The sequence below is a fragment of the Myxocyprinus asiaticus genome, chromosome 29 (genome assembly GCF_019703515.2).
Source record: "Myxocyprinus asiaticus isolate MX2 ecotype Aquarium Trade chromosome 29, UBuf_Myxa_2, whole genome shotgun sequence".
Taxonomy (NCBI): Eukaryota; Metazoa; Chordata; class Actinopteri; order Cypriniformes; family Catostomidae; genus Myxocyprinus; species Myxocyprinus asiaticus.
Genome location: NC_059372.1, coordinates 15,537,461 through 15,556,795, shown reverse-complemented (window position 1 = coordinate 15,556,795; position 19,335 = coordinate 15,537,461). Strand labels below are relative to the sequence as shown.

The following is a 19,335-nucleotide window of genomic DNA, read 5'->3' as shown; positions in this document are numbered from 1 at the left end:
CTGCGAGGGCATGAATCTCCAGACGTTGCACTCTAGGATCGACCTCGTTCTGAGGGTAGGTTCAGCCTCTCGTACCCTCACACCTGCCTCTTCTGTGTTAAGTCCCGAAGGACCACATGAGGAGGCACGGTAGGGCAGTGAGGTTGAGCTGGAAGTCTTAGACGAGGATCTCGTGCTGGCACAAGCCCTGCGAGCCTCCTGAACTTCCAAACGATGCAAAACGATGAGCAACCTGAGGGTTTTGGATCGGCATAATTGGCTAACTCTCATGACGATGCTTGACGCAGAGAAAGCCGCCTTCCTTGACACCCTGGTGTCACCCGACGGTCTCTTTGACTATGCCAAAAAAAGCTTTTCAGAGCGCTTCATCATGGCGCAAAAGCAATCTCAAGCATTAAAACACTTTCTACTGGGGCCTAGGTAGGTCAGAGAGTATTGACGCTGACTACCACCCGCGGAGTCGCGAGTTCGAATCCAGGGCATGCTGATTGACTCCAGCCAGGTCTCCTAAGCAACCAAATTGGCCCGGTTGCTAGGCACAGAGTGTTTCTCCACTCTTCCCCAATACTGTTCATCGGGAACGGGACATTGTTTAAAATGTTGCTTCTGTGTGTATTACTCAAACAGAGATTGTTCTCACAAAAGAGAAAAAAGTGCCCGTTGCACAAACACGGGACATTCACACATTCTTGGGAAAAGGGCCATTTTCCCTTCATGTATCATAAACCCTGCACGTTATACTCAACCACTTCCCTATGGTGAGCAGCGCTTTATCGCTTACATCAAGTGAATCAATAAACCCACTGTCCCGCTGCATGGACGGGTGGCGAGTCCTCACGGGCGTGTCAGACTGGGTGCTAAAAACTATTGAGCACACTATACAATTCAGTTTGTATGCCGGTCACCCCACTTCACTGGGGTTTTGCAATCTGTGGTCCTACTACAGGATTCACCGGTGTTTCATGCAGAGATTCACAGTCTCCTCACAAAAAACGCGATAGAGACTGTCCCAGACTGCGACACACAGCGGGGTTTGCAGCTGTTCTCTCGTTCCAAAAAAAGATGGTGGGCTTCGGCCCATTCTAGATCTGAGATGTTTGAATCATGCACTCGCGAAGCGCCCATTAAAAATGTTAACTCAGAAACAGATCTTATTGCACATCCATCCTCAGGACTGGTTTGCATCAATAGATCTGATGGACACGTATTTTCATGTACCAATTGCACTGCATCACAAGTGGTTTTTGAGATTCGCGTTCGAGGGAACAGTGTATCAATTCAAAGTCCTTCCTTTCGGTCTGTCTCTGGCTCCCCGCACGTTCACGAAATGTATTGATGTGGCGCTCGCCCCATTGAAAATTAACAGTGTGTGTGTTTTGAATTACCTTGACGATTGGTTACTACTAGCCCAATCAGAGGCACTACTGAGCAAACACAGATACTTGCTACTTTGTATCTTGCTACTACTATCTGAAAAATCTGGGTCTGAATGTCAGCTGGGCGAAAAGCACACTTTCCCCCAGCCAGCAAATCTCCTTTTTAGTGATTCATCTCGACTCCGTGAGCATGCGTGCGCACCTCACGAACAAGTGCATACAGACCATTCTTCGGTGTCTGTTTCAGTTAAAACTGGGGAATACATTGCCACTGAATTCATCTCAGAGATTTCTGGATTTTATAGCGGCAGCATCTTCCATCATACCGTTAGGTCTGTTACACATTAGACCTGTTAGACCTCTCCAGTACTGGCTCAAGCGGCATGTTCCATACCACGCCTGGTGCCTCGGGCGCATGCACATTGCGATGGACGCCCGACTTTCGGCACATGGACTGGACGTGGCTCATCAATCACCTAGAACTACTGGCTGTCTTTCTAGCTTTGAGAGCTTTTCATTCCAACATTGTGAATCAACACGTGCTGATTCGTTCGTATAACACAACAGTAATGGCATCCATAAATCACCAAGGTGGACTCCAATAGCCACAATTAATGAGCATGACAAAACGCCTCCTCCAATGGAGCGGGCGTCATCTCCTCTCATTGTGTGTGACACATCTGAATTTAGGAGCGGATCTGTTGTCACACCAGGAAGCATTACCAGGGGAATGGAGACTTCATCATCAGACAGTGATGAGGATTTGGGAAATATTCTGCAAAGTGGAAGTTGACCTATTCGCCTCGGAGAACACCCACTGTCCCCTTTGTACTCCATGTCTCAAGCCCCGCTGGGCATGGACGCATTGACTCACAAATGGCTGGCAAAATGCAAGTATGCATTTCCCCTGGTGCGCCTCCTTCATTCTATCATCAGCAAAGTCCTAAAGGACATGGAATCAGTTCTGTTAATTGTGCCGATCAGTCCTGGTTTCCAGAGATGATAGAAACACTAGACAGCCCTCTATGGGAAATACCGCTGAGAAGATACCTTCTCTTTCAAGCACAAGGCACGATTTGGCATCCCCAGCCAGAGCTGTGGAACCTCTACGTGTGGCCTCTGAATGGAGCACATTGGACGAGCCAGAATTGGCTCAGTCTGTGATGAACACTGGAGGATGGCTTGTCAATTAAACACATTACAACTATAAAAGACTACGTGCCTAAGGTTTTATCAACACTCTTCAGGGCTCAGGTGGTTCATTTGCAAGCCTTCTTTTTTCCACCATTTAATTCGGATGAAGAGCAATCTATGCATATGTTACGCCCGGTGAGGGCACTGCATACATGTGTTGAGCGCAACCATCAGCTTAGGCTGTCGGATCATATCTTTATTTGTTATGGAGAATGCACGAAAGGAATGTCCGTCTCCAAACAAAGGCTCTCTCACTCGATCGTTGAAGCCCTCGCTTATGAATCACAGGGCACGAATTGCACTATTGGCGTCGAAGTGCATTCAACTAGAGGTATGGCCTTTTCATGGGTGTGCACAAATGGTGTGTCCTTACAGGACATATGTTTGGCAGCAGGACGGTCCTCGCAAAACACGTTCGCAAGATTTTATAACCTGGACGTGGCGTTCATCTCCTCACAAGTCCTATATGTATAGAGTGCTTCTTATATTCAAGTGGGTGAGCCCAAGCCCTTATTATGGGTGGGCTACCGACTATAATTAACACAACCGACCTGATTACGTGCTGTTGAACTGCCTGTTGCCCAAACAAACATGTGCGCTTTTTAAGTACGGGCTTCCCCATCATTTTACACAACCACCTGCATACAGACAATTGTAAATTTCCCATAAAGTCATAAGTACTTTCATTGTAATAAAACTTCCTTCCCGACTAGGCTCGTGAAGGGATTAATTCATACTATATGACTATATAGTTCATATATCCATTCTAAATGCTCCCTCCTGGCTCACCATGAGGGTTATTCACTTGCGGTATTCTCATGTTGGTCACCATCCTGCAGGACTGCAGTGTCATGCTCTTTCAATAAGTACTCCCATAAGAAATAAACCTACTTTTCCAACTATGTTGTGAGAGGGTTAATAAACTGTACTGAGTATGAAATTCCAGTATAAATTCCAGACCGCATTCATATCCATTTGGCATCCGCCATGTGGAACTATTCATATACACTTTAATATGACTTATAAGTTATCGGCCTGTGGCCTGTGACTCCTTATAATATCTCTATTTAGTGTTATAACTCTGGAAGTGTAATGTCACGAAGTGCAGTGTGATGGGATTCCGTTCCTCATAGTGCTTACTGCAAAGTTGAGTGAACTGACTCGATAGGGAACATCTCTAGTTACACATGAAACCTCGGCTCCCTGAGATGAAGGAAAGAGACACTGCCAAAGCTGGCCGCACTACTACTTCAGAGTTTCATATCGAGTGACTCACTCTTGACCCTCATTCAGAAAATTTGAAAGAAATGGTGACTGAGCACCCGCTTATATAGGCCTAATGTGTGCCTAAAGGGGTGGGGCTCAGACACCATTGCCAATCAAAGGATTGGCATGATTCAGTAGTTCGTATGTTAATGTAATCTTGTGTCGAAGCAGTAAATGTATTTGGCTTGCTGTCCGTATACTGGAGGGCTCGGAGCTCGAGACTTGTCTAGAGTCCTGATTACCCCCCCGGACTTATTTAGATAATGAATCTAGAGAATAGTTGGCTCATGCTGTGTTCGAAAGGGAGGGCTGAAACGGGAGACTGTTCTAAAGAGAGAGAGGTTTAGCTCATGGCGTTTGAACGGGTAAGCCCAGCATGCATTCGAAAGGGGAAGGTGAGAATGAGAGTTGGCTCGCGCTGCGTTCGAAAGGCAGGGCTCACACTGCGATTTGAATGGGAGGCTGCTTCTATGGAGAAAGAGAGCTCACGGCATTCGAACGGGAAAGCCCAGCAGGCAATCGAACGGGGAAAATGAGAACGAGAGTTGGTTCGTGCTGCGTTCGAAAGGGAGGGCTCACACTGTGATTCGAAAGGGAGACTGCTCTATAGAGAGAGAGAGCTCACGGCATTCGAACAGGTAAGCCCAGCGTGCATTCAAACAGGGGCCACTCTGTGTCTGAAACGGAAAGCCCATTGATCGCCTCGAAGGGAAAAGGCCATGATACGAGGACATGGATGAGCTTGTGTGGCATTTGATTGAGAGGGCTATGCTGCGATTCAAATGGGAGGACGTCTATTTAAATATATATATGCACATACACGTGCCCACGTACGCACATGCATGCTATGTCTCCACGGTAACGCGCTCAACAAGCCACGTGATAAGATGCGTGTGTCTCAGATGCGGAGGCAGCTGGGATTCGTCCTCCGCCACCTGGATTGAGGTGAGTCACCACGAGGATTTAGAGTGCACTGGGAATTGGGCATTCCAAATTGGGGAGAAAAAGTGGAGAAAAGAAAAAAAAAAGAAGAAAAAAAAGAAAAAATAAGATGAACAATCGCTAGAAAGAGTACGCCCTAAACAAGCTGCGGTGAGGTAATGAGGCATCACCTGTGCGGTAGAACCTGAATAAAAATGCTGGGGGTTGAAATGGTGGTTGGATTGAATAGTTAACCTTTGTTTCTCTCGCTTTCAAATAAAAACGGAAATCAAATGGCATGAAGCCGGAATGACGCCTGTTCGCGGAGGCAGCTTGCTCTGCTTTCCGGGTGGAAAGTTTAGATAAGAGAGCAGTCGTAGAGAGCTGTTTCACATTTTTAAAGAGCCAGAGCAGCCAGTTTGCAGAAGCAGCTTCACACTATAAACTGCTTTGGCGAATTGATCATAGAAAGAAAGACAGGGTAAACAAATATTACACTTAACATGGTAGCTGTCAATACTGCTAAAAGCAAAAGAGCTGCTGTGGCAGCTTCTGTTGAATAACGAGATTGTTTGGATGGAATAGCTGTTCTGGTGGAGCCGAATGCTTTGCAGCGAAGTTGCATCTGATGATCCGACTACCTGGGTCTGTTCGTGGGCAATGGGCGGAACCGAATGCCAGAAAGACTCTCATGTCAGGAGAGTTGTCACAGGAAGCAGGTAAGCAGCAGCTTATATACTCCTGCTCAGGGGCTGTGATTTATCAGATTAAAATTAACATGCTCCTCCCGAACCTCTGTTAATTAACTGCATTTGTATAAGGGTTTCAACAAGGTCGTGTAAGGACACTTCCCCATAGTGCTTACAGCAATGTCTCTTTCCCTTCATCTCAGGGAACCGATGTTACGTGTGTAACCTGAGACATTTTCTGTCATGTCATTGACAAAAGTATGACATAAGTGCACATTTTGAAGGTTATTTTTGCTATCAACCTCTCTCATGTTCTAAAAAAAATTGGCAGAAAATAGGTTATTGTGTGGTCACTGAGCAGACAAAATTCTGTATAGTATTTTTAACAATGCTATCAAAGTGAATAGCAAGCACAACAACGCCGCGACAACATGGACCGCCATCTTGTTTGTTTTGGGTTGAATGGATCACATGTTTGAATTACATGTCAAAAAATACGTCATTGTTTTCGAATGTCTCTGTTTTCCCTATCCAGACTACACGAAGACGGCATTTTAAAATGTATCCACTTGGAAGACCATTTTCGATAAGCTCTGTTTTCGCTGGACAAAAAAGCTGTCTCAGTGTGGACATAAGGCCAAAACGTAGCAAAATTAATACACTTTTAAACGAAAACACTTTCGTGTGGACATGGCCTTAATGGACTGATTTCAAAATAATATGCTTTATAGACTCCACAATCTTCTCTCTTTAGTAATATACAAAGTAATAAAGCTATTCCCCATGTTTCTCTGGCAGTAAACAGTATCTTGCTTCTTTCTTTCTGTCACGCTCAATCTGTTTTAATATTGAGTTCATAAAACCATGGCGACTTCTCTCTTTGAATTTGTCCTGTGGTCAACTCCAAATCTCTTTCTTTTTCTCTTTAACTTTTTTGTTCTTTCTTTCTTTCTTTACCGATTTAAACAGTGCATTCTGTCTAGCATCTTATATAGGCTGCATACTGCACTCAAATTCATATAAGATATTTGTTTCACATTGTTAATGCATTTCTCTGCTGCTGAATTATGTAAACACAGTGTAGAATGAATGGAAGGATCAAAGAGTGCCAAAATTCAAAATGTCTATAAACTTCTCATAATCAATTCACACAGTTCACCCCTCCCAACGTACACTGCTCGTTGTCATCTGGGCTCTTAATTAAAAACACACACATACCTGTAAGTGCACATGCACATATACATGTGTGTGTCAGATGTAGCGTGTGGTTTTTGGGAGAATGTTTGGAGTATGGAGCTGTCACTGAATAATGTCACCTAATCTTATATTCAGGTTAAAACACACACTCTCACACACATTTACAGTACACTGCTCATCAATGGTGTGCAATGGATGCCTGAAGTGAGGAGGCAAAGTCCCTTCTCTGTGTTTGGGTTTTTTAAGTCCAATGTCCATGTTCCAGTTCCATTTGAAGATGGTTTCTGGATATTTTTTTTTATGAAACACCATTTACCTTTCACTATCAACAAGCAACCAATAGTAATGCATTTAAGCATTTGGAAGACACTTTTATCCAAAGCAACATCAGTACACACATTCTCTGGGAATCAAACTTATGATCCTGGCGTTACTATGGCCATGCTCAAAATATTTTTTATATGCTTATATTAACATGCTATTTATTAAAACCAAGTCACATTAAAGTCTCATCAAGTTTATGCTTAAAATTTTTTTTTTTTTAAACAGTAACAAGAATATTTCATGGATCTTTCAGTTATTACTACTAAATATTGGACAGAAAAATTTGTGCTTTACACATTATTTGAATGCATCTTTCATAATGATGACTGTGTTTTATCTTTGTGCTGTCGATTTTTTTTCTCATGCAAATTTTTTTTGAGGGGACACTGCCTCCCTTGCCTCCTTAGAGAAAACACCCCTGCTGCACACATGCTCTTCCAATTGAATGAGATCACCTTGGAACATTAACGTTCTTCTCTGAAAAATTGCCTGTGGTTTAAAGATTATCTCTCAGTTTCTGGGGTCTTATTTGTGCTGAGTATAGGGACACACCCAATATGGTCTCCTCAATTTAGCCTGACACATTCAGGGACAGCAGGTGATGAAGGGCAGATCGTGTGGTGCTCTAAGCCTACAGTAAATCTCTCTCTGACAGTAGGACTGTAACTACTTCCTTGTCCCACAGCATCTGTGCTCTTAGAGCGGTTAATAGATCATTTGAGAGCAGTCCAGCAGGCTCCAACTCAGAATGAGGCCTGCTGGTGGACAGAGTTGATCTAAGACTTTTTAACTGTATGCTGTATACAGATTTATGTAGTGAAATTGGTAATGCTTTGGCAGACGGTTCGAAAAGCAACGAACAAAGAGGGGAAACGGTTCACATACTGTGTAAGTATACAAATTCTGATTTCTGTCTTTCTGCAAGATTCTAACATACATACAGTACATACTGTAGGTAAGCTTCAAACACACATCGATAGGCACATCGAGGACTATTTTGGGCAATTTTGACCTCATTCATGAAACACAAACAACACATTTAAGGATAAATTGTTCTTAAAACCATTCTTACATCATCAATCAATGATTTACGATTTACATAAGAATGGATTAATGAAGTATTTACACAGAAATTTGTTCTGCTCGTTCTGTTTCATGAATAAGACCTTTCTGTGTTTTGGGAAAAAGCTGTGGAATTCTAATTATAAAATGTGTTTTTAAACATGATAAAATGTGTTAAACGGAGCTGAAAGTAATGCACATTAATCGATAGCTGAAAGCATCATTACATTTGCCAGAATATTTTATAAACAAAAATGGAAGGGGTGGGGATGTGTAGAACTTTGCAATGATGGGTGTTTCAATTCTGCAGAAATTTGCAGAGCATTCTGTGGCCTGCTTATGGGTACAGAGGTGCACACACACACACATGTTGGTGAAGCTATCATTATGAGGACTCCCCATAGACATAATGATTTTATACTGTACGAACTATAGATTCTATCCCCTAACCCTACCCCTAAACCTAACCCTCACAAAAAACATTCTGCATTTTTACATTTTCAATAAAACATCGTTTAGTATGTTTTTTAAGCGATTTGAATTATGGGGACACTAGAAATGTCCTCATAAACCACATTTACAGCATAATACCCTTGTAATTACCAGTTTGTAACCTAAAAAAAAGTCCTCGTAAACCACTTAAACCTGCCCACACACACACACACACACACACACACAGAAAACAGTCCCCTTTTTCTTGTTCTTTTTTCATGCTTTCAGTATTATAGTTATCAGCTCTGTAACATTATACTCTTCCTTTCATGTAAAATACATTGTTACCTGCGCCCCCCCACCCTTCTTCTCCCCAACACACACACATACCAGCATATGCCCCTGGGAGGTGTAAGATTATCTGATGTGTCCCCTCCCTGAAACACTCTTCTCTAAAGGTAGGGGAATGCAAAAAAGGGAGGAAGAGAGTAGAAGAAAAAGGAAACAGAAAAGTGCAGAGAGTTTGTGACTGGGCAAATGGCTGTAATATACACACACATTTACTAAATGTCTAATCTAAATATCTAAATGGGGAGATGCCATAGACTTCTATTGTTTTTAAAATATTAATAATAATAATAACTTAGCAATTTATCACAAAGTGCTTCACAAAACATAAAATCAAAAACACACAGTAAAACACAAAACAACACATTCACATAGTAGTAAAAGCAAGTCTATACAAATGAGTTTTTAAACGAGACTTAAAATTAGCTTTTATATAAAGCTAATTATAAATACTTTAGACTAACCCAAAACATAAACCTATCCCTACATTTTTATTTATTTATAGATTTAAATTTGAGGATTAACCAAAATTCGAATTAGAAAAAAGTATTTGCTAATTAATCGATTTACTAATTTAGGACATTTATGAATCTCCCCAAAGGGAGGTATTGCCAGATTTAGCTCAGTTTTTGAGGCAATTTAGTCCCCAAACTATAGCTAAGTACGCACACACACACACACACACACACACACACACACACACACGAACACACAGCATGTCTAGCAGCAGTGTTTTTCAGTGTCTTCCGATCAGGTCAAGTCAAATTTATTTATATAGCGCTTTCACAACAGGCGTTGTTTCAAAGCAGCTGTACATGAAATTATGCTATAACAGAAAATGAATGAATATAATGCCAACATTAGTTATTCATGTTTAGAACTATTGGTGTTTAAAATGAGTAAAATAAGTAAGTTTAGGGGGCAGTGGTGGCTCAGCAGTTAAGGCTCTGGGTTACTGCTCAGAAGGTTGGGGGTTCAAGCCCCAGCACTGCCAAGATGCCACTGTTGGGCCCTTGAGCAAGGCCCTTGACCCTATCTGCTCCAGGGGCACCATATCATGGCTGACCCTGTACTCTGACCCCAGCTTAGCTGGGATATGTGAAAAAAAAAAAAAAAGAATTTCACTGTATATGTGTGATAAAAAAATACAATTATAAAAATTATTCTAATTAAATTATAAATTAAGTGTTGTGAGGTAACCGTGGCTTACATTGTTTTATTTTTTGAAAAGATGAAAAGTCCCCAAGGACATTGAAAAGAATTTGCAACTAAAATTAGAATGAGCAAAAGCATAAAGACACATAAAAAAAAAACATTTAATGCCATTCCATTTCCTAATTTCTAAACTATTTCTATCATGCTGTTTCCTCAAGATTAAGCTTATAAAACGCATATACAAATACACAGTATGATTGTCACTTTGTCACATACTGTCACACATTTTTTGGGTAATACTATTAATTTGCTAACACTATTTATTTTGCTATTTTATTGCTTTGTATATTGGGTAGGCCTAAAGTGTATCATGTTTAGGGATAGACTGATTTATCAGCCATGAATTGTTGGCATCAGCTGAAAACCGTGTTCCCCATGGCGATTAACAGAAGTGTTAGTTCCCCCTTATGTCAAGAGTTTTACTGAATTTGGAATAAATATTTTGTAAAATAAATGTTCATTTCATTTCAGTAATTTTTGCTGTCATTGTATTGTTTTACCAAGTATAAATTGTCATTAGATTGTCATTGTTTAACCCATATTGGTCAATCACTAATCGTGTTATACAGTGAATTGTATATGTTGCATCTGATGTGTGCATATTTTGTTGTTTAATGTTGTGGGCAATACATAAAAAATTCCCCATAAAGTAGTCATACTTGGCCAATAAATTTCAACTTCAACTTCACATGAGAGGAAATTTAATAGCAATTCAATTGCTCTTTGCAACCTATTCTGTTGTTTATAACAGTTTATTATTCACTACACATAATTTGTATAAAAATAAATTAAGTATTCATAGTCATACAGCAGCCTTAAAAAGAAATCTGTTTTTGATCAATCAGGTACACGTAAAAACTTGTTAAACTATCAAACTCGTGTTGGACTGGTCCGTTTCCATATTGTGTATGGAGTAAGAATTGTGTGCTCCGCCAGAGGAAAGGGGTCAGTGGGAAACTGGACACCGGGCCAAGCCCTATAGCCAGACACACCATCACAGCTTTGAATGATTGTGTGTGCAACTACGTGAGCAACACTGTTCTCTCTTGCACTAGCTCATTGATTCAGCTATCTTTATACAGCAACCAGAGTGTTTACACACATTAGTCTCCCTACATTTGTATTGGAGTGTGTGTGTGTGTGTGTATGTGTGTGTGTGTGTGTGTGTGTGTTCATCTTAAAAAATGAGCTGAAACTTAATATAAAAAGCACTCTAGCATTAAAGTGCTCCCTTCCCCTTTGATTGCAGCAGAAAAAATGCTGCTTAATTATTTATGAGTTCTTGTGCTTGTGTCAGCTTTTCATTAATTATTTAAATTAATCTCATTAACGAAAGGCCAGGTTTCATGAGCATTTAATTAAATTATAAACTGCTTCCCAGATGTCGATGTGCTTGTTAAATAATGTGCTTAGGCTGGACCCGAAGCTGTCAGCCAGGTCTCAACCCTAAACTTCACACATGTACCGTAATACATAACATTAGTGCATGTTATAGTTTTCACGATCAGGTGGTCAACTGTCGGATAATTTTATTAATCACAGACATCAATTATGCTTAAATGGATATTTTCCCCCAAAAAATTTACTCACCATCTTATTGTTCAAAACCTGTTTCATCCTCAGTCACCATTCACTGCTATTGTATAGAATAAAAGATGCAATGAAAGTGACCTAACCTCTCCTTTTGTGTACCACAGGAGAAAGTAATACAAATTGGTTTGGAACAACATGAGGGTGAGTAATTGATGACATTTTCTTTTTTGTTTGGATTGAACTATCCCTTTAATAAGCCATGTGAGGTCATGTAAACACTTTCTTTTTTAGGAAAAGATTATATATGATTTAAGCAAACCCTGATGGACACACCTAGACTTTTGCCCATTATCCTGATTTCACTTTGTAACTAAACGCCTATATCTGTCATCACGTAAAAGTGCTTTTCTTGCGATTTCTTTTATTGATTTTCATGTAAACCTCAAAAAACAGGTTTTTATAATGAGTCAACTTTTGATAGTTATCAGTGTTTTGTTGTATGTCAACAAACTCCAATACATCCACACAATTCTAAAAACACCAACAACATATATTACTAGTATGCAATGATTCTAAAATGAATACTGTCTAATCAAACCAGCAGCTTGTTTTGACAGCTAAAACGGATTCAAAGAGAGCGGATACTTCAAGTTAGTATAATCAAACTCAACACATGCACTCAAATACACAACATTCATACTAAAATGCAAAAACATTCTCTAATCTAAATATCCTAATCTTATAATGTCAATCTGAGAGAGTGTAAGCATCACTGTATACCTGTTTACTAAACTGTAAAATGTGATGAGTATTTTAATGGCTTATGGAAAACCATTGTCTGGACTCATTTATGTGGTGCTTCATTTATGTGTGTACCTTCTACAAATTGCAAGAAATGTGTATTACTGTAAATTTGGCAAATGAAGTGAGTCAATTTACAGTGTTAAACACAAGCAACAGGTGCAAATTACAGACAAGCATTACAAGGCGCTTGCTTTACAATAAAGCAATATACTTTTTCTGTTCACAGTGTAGAAGATGTTTAAATATTCTAACCAGCCATATCTCATGAAAATTAAGTGGCTGTAAGTTGTTGCCAATAATATTATGTGGCTCCTTACACATATCGCGGCAGGTCCAAGGTGAAATGTTCACTGAATGTTCACTGAGTTGGCATGGACCTCGTCAGGCTATTAGAACGGTCAGCACACGGGCATCGCTTTGTGTCGGTTCTGGTGGACTATGCAACACGATACCCGGAAGCAGTGCCTCTTTGCAACATCTCAGCACGTAGTGTTGTGGAGGCACTCTTCAAAATTTTCTCCCGAGTGGGGATTCCAAAAGAAATCCTCACTGATCAGGGCACTACTTTCATGTCATGTATACTACGCAAGCTGTACAAATTATTAGGTATTAAGTCCATTCGGACAAGCGTGTTCCATCCACAAACGGACGGCTTGGTCGAACAATTTAATAAAACCTTAAAAATTGGCATAAGTGACTCAAACCCCTGTTATCTGCAGAGCGAGAGGTCCCGCAAGCCTCCACGGGGTTTTCCCCATTTTAACTGTTATATGGGCGTAAGCCCCGTGGCGTGTTAGACGTCATGAAGGAAAACTGGGAGGAGGGATCTTCACAAAGCAAAAATGAAATTCAATACTTTCTTGACCCTAGAGCAAAACTCCACACACTGGGTCATCTATCACAGGAGAAGTTGCTACAGGCGCAAGAACATCAGTCCCAGCTGTATAACAGGGGAGCTCGGCTACGGGAGTTTGCACAGGGAGATATAGTACTTGTATTGCTGCCCACATTAAGCTCTAAATTACTCACGAAGTGGCAAGGGCCATTTGAGGTCACACGGCGAGTTGGGGAAGTTGACTATGAAGTAGTGCGAATGGATAGGGGCGGGGCTTGTCAAATTTACCACCTCAACCTACTAAAACCATGGAGTGGGGTTCCACTTGGGGCATGGGCAGGTGCGACCACAAATTGATAAAACCGCAGCAATTGCGACCTGCCCGAGACCTAAGACCAAAAAGGAGGTGAGACAGTTTTTGGGGCTGGTCGGCTTTTATCGAAGGTTTGTGCCTAATTATTCGGACGTCACCAGCCCGCAGACTGATCTCACTAAAAAGAGGGGTGGGAGTGGGCAGTCTGGATGGTTCCCCGTCCTGAGTCGGGCGGTGGGGTTATGTGGAGGTGAGAGCGTAGTTAAGCGCCCGTCTGGGGAGAGAGAAAGCGGTAAGGTCATCCACCTGAGATTAATTGTGGCTAATTACCGTTTCTATGTTCACAGTGAGAGTTGGGGGAGATAAAAGATGGCCCAGTCCTCTGAAAGAGGAAGAGAGGAGCCTGAGCACAGTGTGTGTGTTATGGAAGCTTCATTGTCTGGCTGAAAAGCAGCAGTTTTACGTTGGCCGCTGAAAAGCGTTATTTTTGTTTGAGTTGCATTCACAGTGTGTAAATAAATTCACGTGGTTTGCTGAAGCCATCTCCCGCTTCCTCATTTTGATCCAAATATGAACATCTGTTACAACATGTTATTCTTAATTAACATTATTCAACATGTATTTATTTCACTGTACCTTGTCTTATATTATCCAGGCATTATAAAAACAGAAGTTGGCTTTGGGAGTCCGTTTGGAATATACTCGTAGCAAAACACAAGTGCAAATATAGGACATATATTTATGCAATAGTGCTCTTTACTCATGTCACTTGCATAAGAAAACACAGATTATATACTCCTCAAAATGCATCAACACCATGGAAAGAACATAATGAAACAGTTATGCCAAATTAGGTAAATAAATGCTTTAACAGCGTTCAATATATTAATATCTAGCATTGACAGCTGAATGCTGGAAACTAGTATAAATATGTTTGTATAACAGCAACAGTGCCGCTTTCTGTACAGGGGTGAAATAGTGTTTAGTTTCATTTATTACGGACTTGGTGTGAATAGACCTTCCGTTGGAAGTTTGTCTCGCAAAATCGTCACAGATTTGGTGTGAACAGGCCTTGTTCAGTGTTTATTTCACCAGGAAACTGCCTTGATACATACAATGAAAATCCTTTTGCAAAAATGTAGATTTAGTAATGTGATTCTATGTGAACAGCTCAGTAGCTTTCAACACATTAATGCGGCTCACTTGTAATCTTCTTAGTTTTTTTGTGGTTATTCGAGTTAATCAGGGAGCTGTAAATATGTGAATGTAAGGTGACTGTAATGCCCTGTTTTCTGTTTGCCTTTTCTTTGCCTCTTTCTCCCTCTCTTTAGGTGTGTGTGTGTTTGAGTGTGTGTGAGAGAGAGTGTGTAACCTGAGTCCTCTCTCTCTGTCTGTGGTCTGTGCTCTGGGGCACAGACTGCGCCAGAGGAAAAGGCTGCAGCTACACCCCCCTTTTAATTTTACTCCTCTGCTATTTTTCCTTAACATCCAAAAGCATTGATCCCCTGAGTCACAAAATACCCCCTCCACCCACACCTTAATTCCCCTCTTCCACTCCCTCCATTACCCCAGACACCCCCAGATCAGTATCTTTCCTCGTATGGATTATGGATGCCTGTCTATCTTTTCCTAAGCACTGAGATAGACATACACAAAATAAAAAAGGAAAAAACAGCAAAAATCTAATATGTCAATGTGGCAACTCAAATGCAAGACTGATTAAATTTATTTCTTTTTTGCAGGAGAAAGAAAGAAAGAAAGAAAGAAAGAAAGAATGAAAGAACGAAAGAAAGAATTGACACTGAGTACGGTCTCATAACACACTTACACTTGGCTGAAATTGTTTCTGCAGTGAGCAACGTTAGTGTATTGTACTGAGTCTCTATGTGTGCATGTGTGTGACACTGTTCAGACTTGTGGTGGCCATATGGCTACTGTGCTCGACACTTCAGCTAACATCTGTTGAGTATTAAAGACCTAACACTGCTCAATACACACCTGGGTGGCCTCTCCACATACACACTCATTCATACACACAAACACACAATTAAACTTTTCATTTATGATAAAATTTGTCAAATAATGATATTTTTTGCAGACATATCCAAACATACAGTACAGCAATGCACACTCTATACAGACAAACCTCAAATGATACTGCATTCAGAATGAATTTGCTTTAGAAATGTGTTGAGTGATGCTAAATCCACAAAGAAAAAAGACATTTAGATCATCTTCAGACAGATACAATGAAGCTATATTTTTTCACAAAAACAGCTTTTGTAGTTCACTTACGCTCTGCTCATTCAGCTCCTGTGTATTCTCCATCAGTTGAACTTCCACTGCCCACAACTACAGTCCAGATACCTGCAAATTAAGAATCAAGGATGCTTTAAAATTGCCATAAGCAAAATACAATGCATAGGCATTCCTCTCTCTCTGTTCTATCTCTCTCCCTTTGTGTCTGAGTGTAAATGTGTGTAGGAGGAGAAGGAAGAAGTCTGGTAACTTCACTGTATCATAGCCAACAAGTCTGAAATAAATATAATTTACAGAAGTAAACATTAAACAATGGGCAGAGAGAAATGTACACATACACACAAAGAGACAAACTGTTCAGGTCATGGTGGTGCTAGTATGGCAGGAGTCACTTAGCATATCTAACCACGGATGTAATCACATATATTAATTTAACAACCAACCATTGAAAAAACCTAGATCGGTCAACATTTTCTCCCCTTTTTTTTTCCAATTTGGAATGCCCAATTCCCAATGCGCTTCTAAGTTCTCGTGGTGGCATAGTGACTCGCCTCAATCCGGGTGGTGGAGGATGAATCTCAGTTACCTCTGCATCTGAGACGTCAATCTGCGCATCTTATCACTTGGCTTGTTGAGCATGTTACCGCGGAGATAAAGCATGTGTGGAGGCCCACGCCATTCTGCGCGACATCCACGCACAACTCACCATGCGCCCCAACGAGAGCGAACCACATTATAGCAACCATGAAGAGGTTACCCCAACATGACTACCCACCCTAGCAACCAGGTGCTTAGGAGACCTGGCTGGAGTCACTCAGCACGCCCTGGATTCGAACTAGCGACTCCAGGGATGGCAGTTAGCGTCTTTGCACGCTGAGCTACCCAGGCCCCCCGGTTAATCCCTAATTTGAATACTGGTGGGTCTAGGTGGTTACGGCCATGCATCTAACCATTACCTTTGGTTGAGACTGTGACTTTAACCTCCCCCTCCTACATCTTTATTTCTTTCTTTCCATCCATGCCTGTCTTTAAATTGCTTTGAAATCTCCAGAGGCCTCCGTAATGAAGAGCACTCTTATTCAAAAACTCTTTGAAAGACCTTGAAAGCCTTTGGATGAGGAGAATAGGTTTATTCTCAGTCCTCCAGCAGCAGGTACCAGACCCGTGGTTTACAAATCTGCCTGCAACATAGTTTAATTTTAACATTCAATTTGTTTTGCTTTGCTAAATTTTGCTAATGTCCTCAGTTGAATAAACTGTAAAATAGTTCTGTTAGGTAACCTAAAAAAATGCTACATGTGGTGACATCTAATTTTACAGCAGGGCCATAAGGCCATAACCACAATAGACAATGAGAGGGACGTGTCCCCTTCAATAATTAGATATGTCCAATAATATCTAATTATTGGACATCGTGCACTGCTGTCAAATTGTCTAAATTTGTTGCAGGGATTACAGAATTGTTTAAAAAAAACTAAAAAATGTAGCATGCTCAGTGGTTTGTAACACCGCTTGTCAACATTTAAGATCAGACCAATCAAATCAAAGAAGGCGGGACTTATTTTCATAGAAACTAAACGGGAGCATAGTAGATTATTCTAGTGCTAGGCATCAGCAAATTCAGCAGTTCACACTAAGAATATTTGTGCCATGTAAGAAGTATCTAACTAAACATGCGATATTTGCCCACTATTTTACGATAGAAATGTTGTACAGACCGACTCCAAGAATGCAAACTACTCACCTTTTGGCGACATTTGCCATTCTGAATTGAAAATATGTCATGTGTACGTGATTTGTAATGTCATTCGTAATTGTGAATGTAAAAACATTATCACAGCAGTTTTCATCAGGGATATGACAAACATAATGTAGGCACACCAGTGAATTAATTGAATCAATGTGGTTATCTAACTAGTTTTCGAAATTGTCCTTTAGACAATTCACTTGGCATTGTCTTAGAAAATGATCCATAAACTCAAAGTAGAAGAGTTATCACTTTAAGATTAGAACTTAAACATGGTAAGACCTGTGGCTTTGACTCCATTGTGTTTTGGACTACATTGTGCAAATAATTTACAATAAATTTGTGCTTTTCTAACTATTTTCTTTATGACATTAATTAATTCTGACATTTGGACAACAATCTTCTAAGTGTCTTCTTTCAAAAGAGATCAGGGCTCATGAACTGCAACCATTTTATTTTGGGTATGTCCTTGTTAGGATTGTGCTCAAAAAAGGAGCCACCGGTAAAAGGAGCAGCTCAATTAAAAATGGAAAAATCTGTCTTTTACCCACCCTTATGTTATTCCGAACTATGAGCTGTTATTTTTCTATATCGTTCATTGTATCTATACACAATAAGACAAAAGGCCTCCCCGGGGTAGAAAGAGTGAGAAAATCTGAAAAGGGTTACAGAGCTTGGCAACCACTGATCAAGGCTGTAAAATATAAATAACATTTAAATAATTAAGGGAACAATCCGGGTTCAATACAAGATAAGCTCAGCATTTGTGGCATAAGGTTGATTACCACAACAAAACAAAAAGCAAAAATCGAGTGAGGGTTTAAAGGTAGAAATGTGAAGCTTATAATTTTATAAAAGCACTTACATAAATGTTTTGTGTTAAAACTCATGTATTAATTGATCTGTAAAGTTGTTAAAATCGTCATTTTTTTACAGTAATTTTAGGGTTTTTGACATAACATCGTCTATTGGCTATAACTTTACATAGAAAAGGTTAGGAAGCAATCTGATCACACTAACACACATATAGTTTACGTCATGTGGCTATACTTTTGAAACTGAGTATTTTAATGTAATTGTAAGTGCCTCAATGTAACCCAGATATTTACTTTTTTTAAAGAAAAGGAGGTGCAAGTCAAAATTATTTTTTGGGGGTAATCAACATTATATATATATATATATATATATATATATATATATATATATATATATATATATATATATATAATAATTATGCCACAAACGCTGTCGATTGAGCTTAATTATTGAACCCGGGATATTCAATTAACTATCTAATTCATTTCTCTATTAACAATACATTCATTTCTCAGTTCTTGCCATACTGTGTAGTTCAGGCTATCAGGTGAGTTTCTGTTTGGGAAGTGTGGACATTGCCTGTTATTTATATAATAAGATGTTAATCGAATGTGCTGTGTGAACTTCAAAAGTGTACATTTACTTCAAAAGTGTATGTATACTGTATATACAGTGTATTTTTTAAAACCAAAAATTATTATTTGGGCCTTTATAACATTTGGAGCCTTTATTCCAAAAGTTAATTAATTAAGCACCTTTACTATTTTACGGACCAAAAAGAGTCATTACATTTGTGACCTCAACAGCCTCCCACCATGGTTTGGTCCTTGGGTAACAGTATATTTAAGTCAACCTGTATGAACCTGATTAAATGTTTTAGGAGCATCAGACCAAGTAGAAATAGCTTCATCCTTCCTTTAAGGTATGCACAATAAAAAAAGGTTCATAATTGGGCCAAATAAAGTATTGATTAAAATCTAAAAAAGCTAAATGGTGCATTTAAG

At 40.0% G+C, this 19,335-nt stretch overlaps 1 protein-coding gene across 11 annotated transcripts in view; it reads right to left on the bottom strand.

The window, feature by feature from the left end:
- eya4 (EYA transcriptional coactivator and phosphatase 4) overlaps positions 1–19,335 on the bottom strand; it is a 59,809-nt gene that overhangs the window by 36,932 nt on the left and 3,542 nt on the right. For all 11 annotated transcript variants that reach the window (XM_051662939.1, XM_051662937.1, XM_051662941.1 and 8 more), the window contains exon 2: positions 15,805–15,876. In XM_051662939.1, coding sequence (XP_051518899.1) covers positions 15,805–15,837 — 33 coding nt within the window. In that variant the 5' untranslated portion in view covers positions 15,838–15,876. The remainder of the gene's footprint in view (positions 1–15,804; positions 15,877–19,335) is intronic.